This window comes from Condylostylus longicornis, unplaced genomic scaffold, assembly GCF_029603195.1.
Source record: "Condylostylus longicornis isolate FDR11 unplaced genomic scaffold, ASM2960319v2 ptg000160l, whole genome shotgun sequence".
Lineage (NCBI taxonomy): Eukaryota > Metazoa > Arthropoda > Insecta > Diptera > Dolichopodidae > Condylostylus > Condylostylus longicornis.
The window spans coordinates 711665-730258 of NW_026578128.1; the positions used below are offsets into that span (position 1 = coordinate 711665).

General features: G+C 23.4%; 1 protein-coding gene across 1 annotated transcript in view; it reads left to right on the forward strand.

The window, feature by feature from the left end:
- The window catches only part of LOC129616036 (roundabout homolog 2), a 149408-nt gene that overhangs the window by 129808 nt on the left and 1006 nt on the right, over nucleotides 1-18594 (forward strand). Inside the window, exons 14-22 of the mRNA XM_055531470.1 lie at nucleotides 5900-5992; nucleotides 7562-7760; nucleotides 8108-8229; nucleotides 9869-10021; nucleotides 11946-12252; nucleotides 16345-16565; nucleotides 17368-17560; nucleotides 17956-18100; nucleotides 18164-18493. Of these exons, the coding sequence (XP_055387445.1) occupies nucleotides 5900-5992; nucleotides 7562-7760; nucleotides 8108-8229; nucleotides 9869-10021; nucleotides 11946-12252; nucleotides 16345-16565; nucleotides 17368-17560; nucleotides 17956-18100; nucleotides 18164-18493 (1763 nt within the window). The remainder of the gene's footprint in view (nucleotides 1-5899; nucleotides 5993-7561; nucleotides 7761-8107; nucleotides 8230-9868; nucleotides 10022-11945; nucleotides 12253-16344; nucleotides 16566-17367; nucleotides 17561-17955; nucleotides 18101-18163; nucleotides 18494-18594) is intronic.

Sequence of the window (18594 nt, forward strand, 5' to 3'; positions counted from 1 at the left end):
AATTGAATGCAAATTAAAAGTGATGTCGGTATTTGAATACCAATTGAGTCTTATATAATTATAGTATCAGTAATATAAAAATACTAGAATAATTTTAATTTTTATGTTTTATATTCCGGCATTACTTAGAATTGTAGTTTATGAATACAAGCCATTATTCTGTCTAATATGTTTATGTTTGTTGTAATTCTAGCTGATATATACATATGTACGTATATGTGTATTTGAATTATTAATGAAAATGAATTTTAATTAAGTAAATACAGTTGCTACAATAGTTTCTATGTTAATGAACATTTTTGTGCAGAAATAAATTTAATAATAATAAAATTTTTTTTTGAACTAAAAGTGGATCATATGTAATACATTGTTCATTTGCAAGAAGTTAGGCAGAATACTTTATAAGGCATTATAAAATATTCTCATTTAGTTTCGCACCAGTTAAAAGTTTCTTGAAATTGCAATGAAATATTAAGTAATATAAAGTAATGTTGTTACTGAAGATAGCGTCAATAAAACCATATGATGTCAAATAATGTTTTCTAATTCAAGAGACGATATAGCTCTCAGTTCATACTATGGGTAAAATTTTTCAAATGACATATGCTGTCGTATAAGTTGTAAAATATTTTATAAAAATTGGTAAAATCTAAATTTTCAAAACAACAATAAATTCAAGTTTTAGTTTAATACTGCCTCAAACATAAATATTTTGTGAAGTTGCTCGAGATGCAAATACTACAATTATTTTATTCACAATTTAAATTTTAAATAAAAAATTATAACTTCGGGCTACAATTACTATACAAAAAAATTTAATTTGTTGTTACATTTATTATATTTGGAAAATATTAAATACTTTGGCGTCATGCTTATACAAATACTCATTTTTATTTCAAAAAAAAACCCTTGAATCATGGCATTAATCAACTTAACAATTTTCAAATTTAATATTCAATATTTTATGAAAATCATTTTTCAATATCATTTCATTTAGTTGAATATAATTCAGTTTTTGAAAGAAATATTTTAAAATTTTGAAATTATTTTCTTAAGGCCCAAGCTATATAATCGTTAAGTAAAATTGTAAAGTGCTGCAACAAGAGTATAGAAGGGTGTAATGTGGTTACAATTGTATACATATAAATTTCTTACATTGCATTTACATATGTACATATATTTTAATGGTTACTATTATTTTTGATTTTGAACTCTTCAATTTTTATTATTTTTTATAAATATGTTATTTATTTTACTTTAGGGCATATTGAGTTAAAAAAATTGTATTGGTAAATATACAGAGTGATATAAAAGTGAATAAGTTTGGATTAAATAAATCTGTATTAGATTAACCTGCATATTAAATTAATAAAAATTGTCAAAATGAAGAACGGTGAAGGAATAGAAAAGTGTCAGTCGGAGTTAGTCAGTCAGTTATATTAGCTCGGAAAATAGAAAAATTGAATAACCTCATGAAAAGAATCTAGTCTATTTTATGGATTATTGTTAAATTATTTGTATACGTAAAGCTGACGTATTGTGAATTGCAATTTCTTCATTGATTTGGAAAGACCATCCGCCCAATTAGTTGAAAAAGAAGAAAAACAAACATTATTAAACTTTTATAAAGTTTTTTAAGGATAGCTACTATTGTAATTGGACCTATTCAAAAATACGAATTCGAGTAAAAAATTTTAAATGTTTGAAATTCTAATAAAAATTTCAATAAGAAATTTCGTAAACGTCTGATTAATAAAATTTTATTCTCATCCTGAAAGTTTTAATGAATGGCTACACTAACTCGATTACCTTCGATATAATCCTAAAAGAGCCTAACTGAGTGAAATTTAGGAGAGTTACAATTGAACATATATTCAATTGTACCTCAGATCTTAGAAAAATTTTTGTGAAATGGCTTAACAGGTTCGGCTAGCTGCGGTACAAGCCTAAAAGAATTTTAAATGTTATTTCAAAAACTAGCACGACTGAGATCGACTTAAATTTGTTTACCTCTTCAATTTTATTGACTAATTTAACAAAGCTTCTTATATAATTAACATATTCATAGGTTTCGCTAATTCAAATTTATTATTACGATTTTAATTGAAACCATGTCACTGTGTCGTGCCGCCGATTCTAATAAATATTTTTCATTTTATAATTTTTTTATTATTTTTCATTAATTTCAAAAATTTGAGGCATCATCACCGTGTACTTTAACATTGTTTTTGAAATAAACACACTGAACCATCATACAGTGTGCATATTATTAACTTACGTTGTGTATATAAATTTTACTATGGTTATTTTCTTAATGTAATTTAATAGTGGTATAAAAAAAGGGTTAAAATAGGTTAAAAAGTTTATTATTATTTTGCGTTATTCTAATATTATAAGTTTTTCTCTTTCACACCGGTCGTTAAATATTTATGCCATAAGTAAATAAAAATGTAGATCTAGTTATTTTAATAATGTTGCACTGACATGAAAGTAAAAGAAAAATAATTTCTTTCTATTTACCTTGATTATTATTTATTTCCATAGTTAGTTTACATTTTTTTTTTTGTTTCTTTTTTCTAAACATACATAAAAGAAGTTAAGTTGTTAGTAATGTAAATAAAGTTAAGGAATAGAAAAAAGAAAAACAAAAATTCAGAATCATCAAAGGATTGTAGAAAAAATTTTAATTTATTTTCCAATGTGTTTTTTTACGTTTTCCAAAATAAAAATATTGTGCTATTCAAAAAGTAATAAAAAAACATTGATGATTTCCTTTCATTTCAACTTTGTTTTTAGCACTCTTCCAAAAAAAAATTTTGAAAAAAAAAGTGCTTATTAGCATTACACTCTCCGTCCGTCCGTGGATATGCTTACAAAAGTTCTACCCCCTTAAAAATAGAAAGTTAAAATTTTTGCATCATTAGAACTTCCGAGAAACTTATTGCCCTAAAAGAAAATTTTTACCTATCTCACTCAATCTAAAAATTATAACCCTCCAAAACCTTAAAAATGACATTATTTCAATTCTTTATTGCAGCGAAACCATATAAGTAATTTTAAAATTTAATAAGCAGAAAAGTAGTGGCTGATTTCTTCTTCAAAAAAAAAAACAAAATGGCCGTTAAAATTTACCGTTTATGTAAAATGCGTTTTGAACAAATTTTCTAGACCTCAGGTTGTAGGAGTCTGAAATTTTTGTAGCCCTTAGCATATTCATAAAAAGTTTAACTCTCGCAAGTTATCACCTTTCGAAATTTGTAAAATTTGAATTTTTACCGTCTTATATTTGCGATACTGCAAGCTGTTTAAAATTTCTGTAAGTGCAGAAAACTAACTGTAAAATCCATACCATTGAAAAATATAATTATTATTTTTTTTTTTTTACTTACGCATTAACCGTAAAATTCCAGCATTATTTTAACATCTTTTGCAATTTTTTTTTTTTGCCAACTCCTAAATGTATGCAATTTTTGATTTTTTTTTTAACAGCGGTTGTTTAAGGGAAAAGTGCTACATTACAAACATAAATTTGGCCCAACTTTATTTTTTTTTTTATTTAAAAATATAAAATTTAGATTTTTTTTCTCTAAAGCTAGTTATTAGAAAAAATGTTAATTAATTTTAACTTTATTTTTACTATGTACTCAAACTAAGTCTGAATATTTGAATTATTATAGTGATTGTGTGTATGTTTTATGGAAAAATAAGTATAAAATTTAAAATATATGCGGAAAAATTAAAAAAAGGGTTATTAAAAAAAAACTTCTTGTTTTAATAGTGTTTTGGTTAAAGAAAAAAAAATATTTATTTTTTGGATTTTATTGAAAATGAAAGTATTATGGCGTATGCATGATGTTTTAATTAAAAATTTTAATAAGTGCCAAAGATTATGATTAAAATTTTTTCTTTTATTAACGTATAATATTAAAATTTATTTTCATTTGAATTGAATTTCTATAATTAAAAATGTGATGGCACATGCAATAAATTTGAATTTTTTATTAAATTTTTGTATCCGCATTATTGAAAATTTATTTCCCCAATAAATGTAGTAATAAATACATTAAAAGTTACCAGCATACTTTTCAGAAAATAACATCACTCCGTAGTTTACCACGCTTATTTTATTTACGTTCATTTGGGAAACTTTTATCGTAAATTGGTATCGTAAATTTTAAAGATTTGCTCAATTTGTAAAAGCTTTTGCTAATATGATCCGGTCCGATTTTGAGAATTATTATTTTCTATACTTTTCGATACCCTTTACATTATCAATCATATTTAGATATTTGATATTTGGTGCTTATAGCAAACGATCCTATATTTTTTCCTATATTCAACAATTCTCTGGTCTAGAATATTAATCAAAGGTAGTTATTACGTAATATTGTGAAAATAAATATTTTACTTGTCATAGAATTTTTATCATTTGTCATTATTTTTTTGACTTAAATTTTTTACTGAGCACGTAATAGAAAAAATGAGCGGCGTATCTAAAATTGATTCATCTTTCTTTTACGGCGGTGCCAATTTTAGGCAATATTTAGAAATTTTCACATATTTTAATGAGTAAAAATTAGAAATGTATTAAACTGAAAATATAATCAATTTAATTGTTATTCTGTAATAATCTTAATTAGTGAGTGGTAAAGCGTGATATGTACATGCATACCGAGTTCTGTTGCTTATATGCTTAAAATTCTTTTGTAATGTTCTCTCAGGCATTTCCGTTTAAAATATTAGTTCTTCTGGGTACTTTTATAAGCACCTACAAGATTTGATACTACTTTTATAAGTACCTAAATAATTCCAGGAGAATACTAAATTACTAATGATTTCAGAAATATACTAAATTGTGGGAAATTTCTCAATTTTTGGGATATTTATATAAGTAGCTTTAAACATTTTATAATACGTAATTTTGTATTTATTATGAAAATTAGAGTGCGCCAAGTCACATCTAATTTTTCATTATTATGTGTACGAGTATACGTATAATTAAAAATTTATTGCAATATTTTTTTTGGATTCTATTTACTATGGATCTACACACTAAAATGTACAGTGTGAGAGGAAAAATTTTAAATTACCTTTCTTTTATATAATAATATAATTTTATATTCCTATTCAATTTAATTATATCTCAATTATATTACAATTAACTTACTATTACTACACAGTATATTGATTTAATGTAAAAATGGTTATGGTATAATAATTTGCAAAAAAAAAAAATTATTTTTTAAGTTTATTAAATTGAAAATTTCAACCTCAAATCAAAACCAATATGGAAAATGTTGGTTATATTTTTTTGTATATAAGTATGTATATAGATATTTTCAATTGATCACTTTTCATTAAACCGCTTTTAGTGGATACTATTAAATGAATAACTTGTTTTTGTTTTGCGTGTATTTTTCCTTTTTTATGCCTACCGCAATTTTTAGTGTTTCATTCACTATATCGAATTTAAATTTCACTATATAAGCATTTTTACAAATGATAGCGTGTGTTACATATTACAAACATTCGATTTACATGACATGTAAATTTACATACACAGGTATACCATTATGTAATTATCCAACATTATATACGGTATATGAATAAATTTAAACTTTTGTTTGTGGTTGTGTGATTGATTCGGACAAACGAATTTTCCTTTCATTTGTACTTTTAAATTTTTTTCCTTCTTTTTTTTTTTACAATATTGTTTACCTTTGTATATATAGTATACAATTTATTTTCAATGAAACGGAAATTTAAGTTTTGAAAAATAAAAGAAAATTTGTTTGTGAAAAATTGAAAAAAAAAAAGAAAAATTTTCCTCTTTTTTTTTTTTTTTCTTTAATTTTTATTTATTTTTAAATTCATGTTTGTTTTATTCGTCTATTTTCAGGTGGTCGAACTTATCGATGCCGTTGCTATTAATTCAACAGCAGTACGTTTAGATTGGCAATTGCATGTTAGCATGACAGAAGAATATGTTGAGGTAAAAAGAAATTTTTTTTTTTTATTTTTATTCACTTTTACTTATAGTTTACAAAATATAAAATAAAAATATTTAAAAAATTTTAATTAAAATTTCAATATGGTTAAAAACAAGTAACGCTTGAAATTAAAAATTTAGTTTTTCTCACGCATTAAAAGCTAGAGTGAATTTTATTATAGTACTTCTTAGATTTTGTAAATTGTACTAAATATTAATATAAAGAATCAATGGTTATGTATAACAAGACCCCAACATAATTTTAGTACAAAATTTCTCATATGTAATCCTGATTTTAGCGAAGACTTAACTACTATGTCGAAAAGATTGTGTTCTACAGAAGCTAAATTTAAAATTTCGAAAGGAATTTACTGTATATAATTTGTAAATTTTGTTCAAACATAAAAGACTACTCTGAAAATTCTTTTAATTTTGAAAACTACCAAACCTGATTTAAGCAAATAGACGTATGTCTACCATATACAAAAACTATGCTTAATTCAAGTTTAAATAGTTCTTATGTTGGTATTAAGAAATTGAAAATTATGAATTTGTTTCCGAAATAATTGACAATAGTATAAGAAGTACTAAGGGAGTAATTTTTAATTTTTGTCTTGAATATTTTTGTTAAAAACACTTATTTCACTTGTCCGTTCAATGGTTAATATTAAATAATTAGTAATGGTTCACAACATAAGTTAATGATTCTTTACTTATAAAAATTGGTACTGTACCATTAATATTGAATTCAAAATTTACTATATCAACATACTGAACTCTATATAGTTCACATGAAATTCAAAAAATATACACCATTAAAGAAAATTTGTTTAACATTTTCTGCATATATAATCTATAGATGAACCCGAATATCGTAAATGTATAAAGCATACAAATTACTGTATATAACGTAAATATTTGAATAGAGTAGATATTTTCACTATTTTATTTGAATAAAATTCTTGTAATGGTATATAGCATTTTCAAAAAAAAAAAAAAAAAATTCACTATAAAATACACCATTTTCCCTTTCGGTTATCATCGTAATTAGTAAAAAATTTGTTTTTTTGATTGAATAACTGGAAATGTGGAAAATAACATTTTATTTATTTTTCAATTTCCTAGGAAATGAAATGAAAATATTATTTTAAAGCTATCAAAATGAATTTTCCGTTTTTTTCATTTTTTGTTTATGGTCTTTGCTTTCTCGTTATAAAATGAGTAAATATTACCATCAGAATATTTTCGGAATTAAAGTCCTTTGAATATTTCACTATAGTGATCGACGAATTTATTTTTATCTTTTTAAGATTAATTTCAAATAAATTTAAAAAATTTTATTGTTTTTCATAATTAACGAGAAAATTAAATAGAAAATTCTATGAGTTTTAAGTACATACTTAACTGATACCCTAGAATTCGAACTTTCAGTAATATTTGTGTGAGATCGAAACCGGCATAAAAATTATCTCTTAATTAATATTCAAAAATATCATATAATTTAATATTTTTTAATATTAATCTCTAAATCACTTTCATACTAAAATATAATTTTTCTCTATTTATTTACAGGGTCTTTATATCAGATTTCGTGATATGAGTGATAGTGCTCAAAAATATAATATTATGACAGTTTTAACACCATCATTAGAAACACATATTGTATCGAATTTGAAAAAATTTACAAAATATGAATTCTTTTTAGCACCATTCTATCGTACATTAGAAGGGCAACCGAGTAATTCAAAAATTATTCAAACAATGGAAGATAGTAAGTAAAAAATTTTGTTATTAATTTTTAATTTTATTAATACACACTCAATTAAAGTGAATTTTCTCATTCATCTCTGCAAATATGCCATTATAATAAGTAAATTCAAATTATATTTAAAATTCTCTCATTTATTTTTAAAGATTTGTGGTTTTTGTGGTTTTCTATATAGAGAAATTCTATATTCTTTACTTTAAATTATTAATATTCCACTTCATTTCAGAATTAAATCATTTATTATAATAGTTATAATTATTTAATCAATAAATTTAGTATTTAATTTACAAATTTTGTATATTTTCTTAATTATATTTCTCAATAATTATTTTATATAATTTCGATTTTAGTTCCTTCATTACCACCAGATAATATTCAAACTGGTATGCTAAATTTAACAGCCGGTTGGGTACGTTGGTCACCACCACCACCACAACATCATAATGGTATATTATTAGGATATAAAATACAGGTAAAATTTTATAATTTCAAAATAATATAAGAAATTACAATGTTATTAATATTATTATTATCGTTATTACACTAAATAAACTTAATTATTATTACTATTATTATTATTATTGCTATAACATTATATCGATAAATTGAACAGGGTTTTACAAAATTTTGAATTATATATTTGTGGTTATAAAATAGAATCATTTTATTGGATATTCTATATTATACAATGTTAAAAAGGATAGCTATAGAATTTGCAATAAATAACATTAAATTTCAGTGTAGATATTAAATATAATTTTATTTGATTTTAAAATTCACGAAATTACCAAGGATCTTTAAGTTATTTAGTTTATTGCATATATGGTTTTAATTATTGAAGTTTGTGGCTTTGAATATTAAGTTTTAAATGAGACTCACTTACAAATGGGGTTTTCTCAGTATAATTATGGAAAGAAATTACAATTTTCAATTGTTATAATCTGAAAAATTTCTTATTAAAATTATGAAAATCGTAACAATTGTTATATACTAAGAACATTTATTATAACTAATGTAGATATTCATAAGCAAGGCGTTATTCTGAGGTCTCCAAATTAAATCTAATAATGCGCTTGTTTTATACAGGTACCAAGTTATACCTAAAATTTCAAAAAAAAAAAAAAATAAGTTAAAATTAATTTTAATCACTTGTAACTCCAAACCTGTTGAGCTGTGAACGTTGTCTTCATACAAAAATTTTGCCTATTCATGAAGACCATTACTATGGTATATAGCAGCAGTGTACTTTGTTATGGAACACCTTGTATATGCAATATGTAATTTTTTTGCTTAACGTAAAAGTTTTTCTTATATAAAGATTGTCTCAAGTTGATAAAAAGCCAGTAACTCTTAAAGTAATTTAAAAATTTTCTAATTTTACTTATTTAATTTCAAAGTCTTCTATGGTATATCCTGTTTTATTTTATTAGGTTTTGAATTTAAAACAAACACCGGAACTCATTAAGTTACAATTTAGGCAACGAAGTTAAAATGAACAAAAAAATTTATTCATTGCACCCACAATAATTAAGAAAGTTATTTTTATTGCAAATATTTTTAGCATCATAAAATTTATTTCATTTATTCATTTGTATAATTTTCTTTTATTTTAAATTCAGTAAAAAAAAAAATATCGCGTGTAATAAAAGAAAATCTTTAAGTATTTTAATGTTCAAAAGGAATTTTCAGTATAATGAAAAATAATTACAAAATATTCACGTTAAGGGTGTAATGTGAATGCTTTTTTCGAAAAAAATACCAAACCAAATTATTCTAACATTTCGTATAGTCTACAATTTCTCCTACTACTCTTCGTCCTTATTTACAAAATTTTTTATATATAGAAATTTAAGTATTAAAAAAAATGGCGTCATCACCATTAAAATATTACAATAAATTATTCTTACAAATGATAATTTATAATACAAAATTTAAATGTATATATTGTGTAAAATATAATTATTATATACAGATTTATATAAATGTTATGGCAATAATATACAAAAAAACAAAAAAATTCATACCTTATTTATATGGGTAGAAATTTGGTTTTTGATTTAATGCAATACCTTATAATTCTTTAATTATATTTATTTTTTATAATTATATAGGTAAAAGCTGGTAATTCAACAAAAGTCTTAGCACAAATGACATTAAATGCCACAACCATGTCAGTTATGTTAAATAATTTAACAACTGGAGCAACATATAATATTAGAGTGGTAGCATTTACAAGAGTTGGTGCTGGACCATTTTCACAGCCCGTAAGTATAATAAACACATTTAAATTTTATTGTAATAATTTGTGGTATTCTATTGAAAACAAACGTTGTTTATTATGTACCTATATGTATATATATGTATGTTGCATTTTTATGTATGAATATTACAATATGGTAAAGGTATATGTTCCGAATACAATGTTCTTAAATTATATTTGAAATATTTTGATTTATTCGAGTGTTAAAATTATAATTGTATAGAACGTGGCAATATAATAATAAAAAAAAGTTATCCTTTTTCTCAATATATTATGAAAATTTCTTCTTCTTTTCTGTTTTATAATATATATTTTTTATTGTACACTATATAGATACAAAAATATCCTTTAAAATATTACTAAAATTCATGATTTCATATTGAATTGCAATTTAACATTTCAACTCTCCCTCTATTAAAAAAATTATTACTATAATTTTTATTGAGAATTGTGATAAACTGTGCTAGAGAAATATAATTATTCTCAGAGCTGAGCGAAAAGAAAAAACAGGACTCATTTCCAGTTTTTTTTTAAATGCACATGCCTGTGTGTTCACGTGTGAGTATGTGTTATGTATACTTTTGATGTTTTCATAAATCTTTAAAATTTTTTTAATATAGTTATGGAGGCCACTGTAGTCATAATTATGGCATATATCCGTGGTTCACTTACAAATTCTTAAATAACACGATCGATTGCATTTTGCATCACGAATAAAATTTTCTTTCATTTTTGACTTCTTAAGACGATGATCCTCCATAAACCGAAATTCTTCATAATCTTAAAATAATTTTGTGCGAAATAGTGATTCGTGTTATGTAGGTGAGACTGTATATATGCATATAATTAAAAATTTTATTAATATAATTTACTTAGTTTCGAAAGTATGAGCAAATTTAGGAAAGGTTTTCATTTAATAAATTGGGTCTTTTTAGGCTAAAGAATATTGAATTGCGGTTCCAATACAGAATTTTTTTCTACTTTTCAATTTTACTTGAAATCTTTTTTGGTTTTTTCCTATTCTAAGTTAATCGACTTTATTCACAAAATACTCCTTAATATATCAAAAAAGCTGCAATTTTAATAGCTAAGTATAGACACTTTCGGAACGATCCACCTAAATAGATAACACTATAATTACACAGAGCACATCCCTATGTGCAAAAGGAAAGTAAGAGCACTTTTAAAAACTACAGAATTTTTACATTATTTCGAAATACCATATTATATACATAAAATTTCAAATGTAATTTTCGTGTTCACAATTTAATTTTTTGTAACTTTTCTCAAAATTTTCGAATTAATGTGAAAATTAGACCTTTTTGTTCATTCAAATATTGCATGCTTATACGACATTCATTTCTAAGCACATTATATTGTATATGTACTTTCTATTCGTAATTAAGTATAATATGTACTTAAATAAATACATGAGTAAATATTGTTCGAACAATAGAATACATAATGTATATGAATACAAATATATGCGACACCTTTATTTTATAGCCATTCCAATTGATGATTAATTATCTGTAAAATTTTGCTCATACATTTTAATGCATTATTTTTAAAATATGTACATATATACATAAAAAATTTTGTATTCGGTATATATAGGCACGCATAATATGCCCGTATAAACACATACATAAATGTTTCATACAAAATAAATAAACGATAATTGTCATAAAATATTTTAAATACCATCATTTATAAAACTGTTATACTAATGTACTATAATTTTTCTTAATTCTTTTTTTTTTTTCATTTCATATGAATATTTCTTCGTATTTGAACTCTTCTATACTACTACTGGATTTTATACAAAATATATACATAACCTATATGGATTTTATAATTTAAACTAAAAATTTTTGCAATATGGAAACAAAAAAATGCAAATTTATGTATGTGCATTATGTATATAGAAAGCATTAGTTATGGATCCAGCTCATTTAATATCACCACCAAGAGCTCATCCAAGCGGTTCATTAAATGGTGCCGGTCCAAATGGTATTACCGGTTCAAATAGTAATAGTAATGGTATAAATAATATTAATGGTATAAATGATGATACAACAGCAACACATCGAAAATCATCAAATGTTGTACATGAAACATGGTTTATGGTTTTAGTAATAACAATGCTTTTAGCAATATTAATATCAGCTGCTGCAGCAATGATGTTTTTTAAGAGACGTCATCAATTAACAAAAGAATTGGGACATTTAAGTGGTAAGTTTTATTTTATTGTATATATTTATATATACTGTTATGTATTCATCATTTGTATACATATAATAATTTTCGTATATTTTGTATACTTATATTTAATATTACATACCATATTTTGTATGTAATATTATATGCTATGTATAACACACATATTATATACTAAATAATATTTTTCTATTCATTGAAATATTGAAAATATTTTATATCTATATGTGTACTTTTGTAAATTTATGTATATAGCTATAAATGTGAATAAGGACGAGTTCACAATAATACAATATTAAGGATTATCAACAAAAAAAAATTTTGAATATTAAAATATTATAACAATCAAATATTAAACATTCATTCATATAACACACACACACACACAATACATACAAACTTTTAATAATAATTACGTTTAAAGTCAGTGTTATCTATTTTAATTATATGTGTGTATGTAAATACAGGAAAAAAACATACTAAATATTAATGACCGTACGTGTGAAAATGATATTTGTGGTTACAATAAATAAATAGCAGCAACTGGCACATGAGTTAAATAAAGTCATTCTAAGATACAAATGAGTTAATGTTTTCCATAATATTTTATGTTTTTAATGAATGATATTAGATTTTATGTGTTTCCTTTACAAAAAGATAAGGATTCTAATGAGTATATTGAAATCTAAATATGAATAAAATTTTATTATTATTTTCGAAATAATCCAAGAGATATTTGATAATTATATCGGAAAATCATTATATTTGATAACACCATATTATATAGAAATTTCACACAAAGTTAATTTGTTTAAGATGTTTTCAATGAAAATTTAAAATTAAGGATTTACCATTGGGTAAATTTCATTCTATTGAAATATTTTTTACTTTTCTTTAATTACATTGAAAATATTAACATTGGTTTACTAAATTTTTGCATGAATAGCCGCATATACTCCGTCTCATTTCATATTAAATCTATTATTCTGCTCTAGTTATACTTTAATTGTTAACATCATTAAAGAACAAAGTTTTTTAGTTCCTCTAGTCAAAAATTTTCCATACTTTTAATTCAACTTAATTAAAATACTTGACAGTGAAGATATTTTCCATTTAATTTTTGGATTCGAAAAATAAATTGTGTGAATGAATTAAATTTTAAAGTAGTTTTTAAATTGCTGAATAATCTTAATTAAATCTTGCTTGAGGATTTTAACTCTGTTAAGAAAAATCATTTTGAATTTACGATAATAGAAGTTTTTAATTTCTCAAATGCACTTACCTGTAATCTCATTTCACAAAAATCATTTTCATTTTCAAATATTTCAAATATTTTATAGGTGAAAGCTATAAACAACCACTTTGCATATCTAAGTGTATTTCATTTCTTTTCATTATTTTATTAACCCAAATCAGGCAAACTTTGCACATAATAAAGCTATAACCACCTACACGTGTTAATCATATAATATCAATATTTTAAAATATAATAATACGGTTATTAAAACTATTCTGTATTAAACTGTTATACAATATTTAAAATTGTAGAAAATTTATTATTCGAATAAAGTAAATTTATAATTTTCATGTTATTATTATTTTATATAATTTTTTTTTTAAATAATTTTATTTTTCGAATTCAAGTACCGAACAAACAATAATAATAATAATTATTAAAAAAAAAAATGCTTTATCATTTTTCATTGATTTTTCAAAATTTTCAAACTTATGAAGGAATGCGATTTTAATCAGAAACACATGTTTTCATTTTGTATTTTTAAGTACACAATTAATTATTTTTTAAAAAATTTATTATCATTGTAAAAAAGAACGAATATTTAATTAATTTGTATACAATATAAAATTGAAAAGTTATCGGAAATTCGATATCATTAATTGTAAAATATATTTTTAATTTAATTATATTAATTTTAAATTATAATGAAATTTTCATTTAAATATTAATTAATAGAAAGCATTTATTTTAAAATTTTTTTTTGAAAATTATAAAGCTTTGCAATATTGATTTTAAATTATATAGAATAAATAGTATGCATTAAGGCTATCGGAATTATAGAGGAATGAAAGTGCAGAAGGGAATTTTTGGTTAAAATCTACTCAATTGAGTTTCAATTTTTCATGAATTTTCAATTGAGTTTCAATTTTTCATGGCATTTTCAATTCACTTTAAAAAATAAAAAGAGAGAAAAATTCTCTTCAGACTACCGCATAATATATAATTAGGCGCAGGCGAGAATATATACAACGTATGTAAAAGCTAAAAAATATTATTACTTATTGTCTTATAAACTACCGCAAAAATTCTTTTTCAAATTAGTTACCGATAAAAATTACACCAGTTCTTTAAAACTCTAGTTATCTTCATACATACGGTATAAACTAATTTACTATTTGAGTATAAAGCTCTCCATTGAATTCAAATTTTTGAAAATATCTAAATTTTTGTCTTCTGCATTTGAAAATATCAGCATATGCTTTAAGAACTTCCTAATATATTAATTGACACCATAGAGTTTTAATACACATACGCTACAGGACTATACTAAAGTTAGAAGGTTTTGTATGATTTAAAATGATTAAGTATAATATATTGATATATAGAAATTAATTATCTGAGGGACATTTCAACAGTATTTGAGTATCTTATTTAGTTTTATTTGTTTAGTTCAATTTTACTTGCGATTTTAAAATCAATTATTTTCTAATAAATTGTAGAAATATCATTTAATTTTTATTTATTTTATTATTGTAATCTTCAAAAATCTGCAAAAAATTTGCAGAAATTTTAATTATCTGATATTTTGGATAAATTTTAGTACAATGCAATATTTTATCTACATTATGAGTAATTTGAAATTTCAGAAATAAGACTGTGTAATACAGGGTATGGTGAAAGTGTTTTTTCGGCAATGTTAAATATTTAAAAGGGAATAATTAAAAACGTGACATATTTAATCTGATTCTATTATAGCCATATTATATTTCCATTTTACAGTAAGGTATAAGGTTTTTTTAATATTAAGGTATATATACCATTTTATAGTAAAATCGCATAGAGGGTGTTTCGCATAAGGTGACGAATAATTTTAAGAATAATTCTTTGTTCAATTTCCAGCAAAAAATTGTAAGGGTTCAGAAATACTCATTTTTCCGTGGTTCCACTCATACAATTTTTTGCTGGAAATTGATCAACGGATCATCCCTGCAAACATTTGCCACATTTTGCTAAACATCTTGTATATAAAATATTAATCAGCATCAACTATCTATTCTTTTACAATAGATTCATCAGAGAATCGATCTTAAATTTAAATTTAGAAAAATTCTGCAAAAATCATATTTACTTTCTCTTGATTTCAAAACGTATAAAATTTTTTTCATTCGACTTCCTCATCATATACGTATTTAACACTTATTGACTTTTAATCAAGCATAATATTATTTATATAATAAAATCAAAAATTTATTATAAAAAATCAATTGTTTAGTATTCAGGTCATAGGATATTTTGTTTTCCGTATATTGATTGAATACATTGATTAAGATATTGAAATAGGTATACATAAGGATAAATTATATAACGATATTATGATGTCCTTAGAAAATTTATTATTAAACTTAAAATATTATCCTGATTTAAAAAGAAATTTAAGTAGAAATACGTTTCTTTTGTGATTCCGAACAATTTAAATATGTCCTTTTTTTTTTTAGAATTTTCTTTCTTTGAATTTTTACAAGAAAAATTCCACTTGTCTATAACGTATGTATATAGTAAATCCCTTATTAATATTATATCCTTTCATTTTCTATATATGCAATTTTAATATTAACCGGGAATATTTAAAAATCTTATTCAAATCAATTCTATTGTAAATCCTTCCCATATAAATATTTTTTATGTTCATGATTTTTTTCCAACATAAAATTCCTTTCAATTTCTTTTCCCTTCGATTTTTTTATTTTTTTTTTTTATTTTTTAATCTGAACTGAATGAATGGCAATAAAAAATAGCATGCAATCGAATAAAAAAAAAAAAAACCAAATTTTGCTAAAAAAAAAATCCTTTTATTATTATTGTCCTTTCAGTTGTTAGTGCCAATGAAATAACAGCCTTAAATGTTAATGGTAAAGAAAGTTTATGGATTGATAGGGGTTGGCGTACAACTGATACTGATAAAGATTCTGGATTAAGTGAAACAAAATTATTATCGAATCCAAACAGTCAATCAAATTATGCATCAGATGGGGGAACTGATTACGCTGAAGTGGATACAAGAAATTTAAGTACATTTTATAATTGCCGAAAAGTAAGTAAAACAAAAAAAAAGAAAAAAAAGATACAAAAATTTTTATAGAGAATATAAAAAGAATAATAAGGCGACGGATGTTGTTTAGTACAATGTCACAAATCAGAAAATTTTTTTTTAAGTGTGTATTGGTGTTCAAATGGCATTACAATCAAAGAATTAGAATTTTATTTTTTTTATTATTCGGATTTGAACAAAAGCATCATAATGTATATGGAAATATGCTTTATTTTTTTATAAATTGAAAAAAATTTTGTTTTGAAGTTAAAAATCCAACAAAAAATATAAAAAAATTGTCCTTCTTAATGCGTTCAACCGTATATGTGTACAGTTGTATATCCTGTCTCCCCCTTTATTTTTAAGCTATATTGCAAATGTGTTTTATTGTAACAATTGTATATCAGATGTATATATATATATATAAGAATCTAAAGAATATTTTAATTTTGTTGTGTATATACGGGGCTGGAATAAGAATTTTATTATAATCCCTTAAAAGGGTCATGCTTCGATAATCAACCACTCATTTCTTTATTCATATATACACTTATTTTCAATATAGAATTTTGTCTATTGTTGTTGTTTTATTGAAAAGCGTTCGTCCTCTTTAGAACGTGTTGGGTAGTCCTTATGCTTTTTCTCCTTTTTGGGAATACAAAACAAAATTTGCATAAAGAAATTTTGTGTTTGTTTTTTTTTTTGATCTTTTGATGTGAAAAATAACCTTTTTTTTAATTTAAATGAAAACTAAAATAAAAAAAAAAATTTTTCTATTTATTAAAATATTTTATTCTTTTTATAGTCACCAGATAATCCTACACCATATGCAACAACAATGATTATTGGTGCTACATCAACTGATAATTGTATTAAAAATACATCAAATAATAGTACTGATCATGATTCTGGAACACATAGTCCACATTCAGATCAACCACCACAGGGTTATATTGTTGCTGGTCCAAATAAACATAATTATCATCAATATCCACCAGGTTAGTATTTATTCACATATAAGACAATATAGAAATGGTAACACTTAAATTTTTTTAATACAAACAAATTTTAATAAAGATTTCATATTGAGATTAAAGTTAACAGTAAAATCCAATTAATTTTATTATTATTAGTTTTAAAATATTCGAAAACTTGTAATTCTATTTATTTTTAATTATACTAACAATAAATACTTAATTTTAATTACTAATTTTATATTTTTTAATTTTTGATTTTCTTGTATTAATTTCTTTTATTTCTTATTTTCATTCTTCTCTTTTCTGTTTATTACTATTATTTGTTATTGTTTTATTGAAAACAATACACTTTACATAATACCACCAACAATAACATTATAATATTCGATTTCCAAAAAAAAAAATTTCTAATAAAGATCCAATCAATTGGTCAGAATTCTTACCACCACCGCCAGAACATCCACCACCAGTGCCACAAAATACTTGTTATCCACCAGGTAGTCCACAATCAAGCCGTAAAAGTTCAAAATCTGGTGGATCTGGAATGTCTGTTCACCAGAGGTAAGCAAATTTTCTAATATATGTGAACTTGCATTTAATTTTTATAATATTAATTAATAATAGTACTATGAATACATCACAACATAGCAGTTCTTCTGGTGGTTTTTCAAATTGGAATGTAATAGGACAGAATCCATTCGCTGGGCAACGTAATTGTGATAGCCGACAAGAAAATTATTATAATAATCCGATTCAATATGTTCCACCGGTACAAGGAAGATATCAGATAACACCAACTGGTTCACATCCACCACCATTACCATATTATCATCCGATTAATGGTCAACAAATAATACAACAACGTCAAATGCATATTCATTATCCATCGGCTAGACATGGTATATCTGAATATCAACCAACTAATGGTCATAATTCTAGATGTTCGAATGGAAGGTAATTAATTGGAAAAAAAAATTTTAAATATTAAAATTTTTACAAATTTCGAGTCATTACTATTTTTATTTACAATCGTGTTTTTTTTTTTTATTTATTTG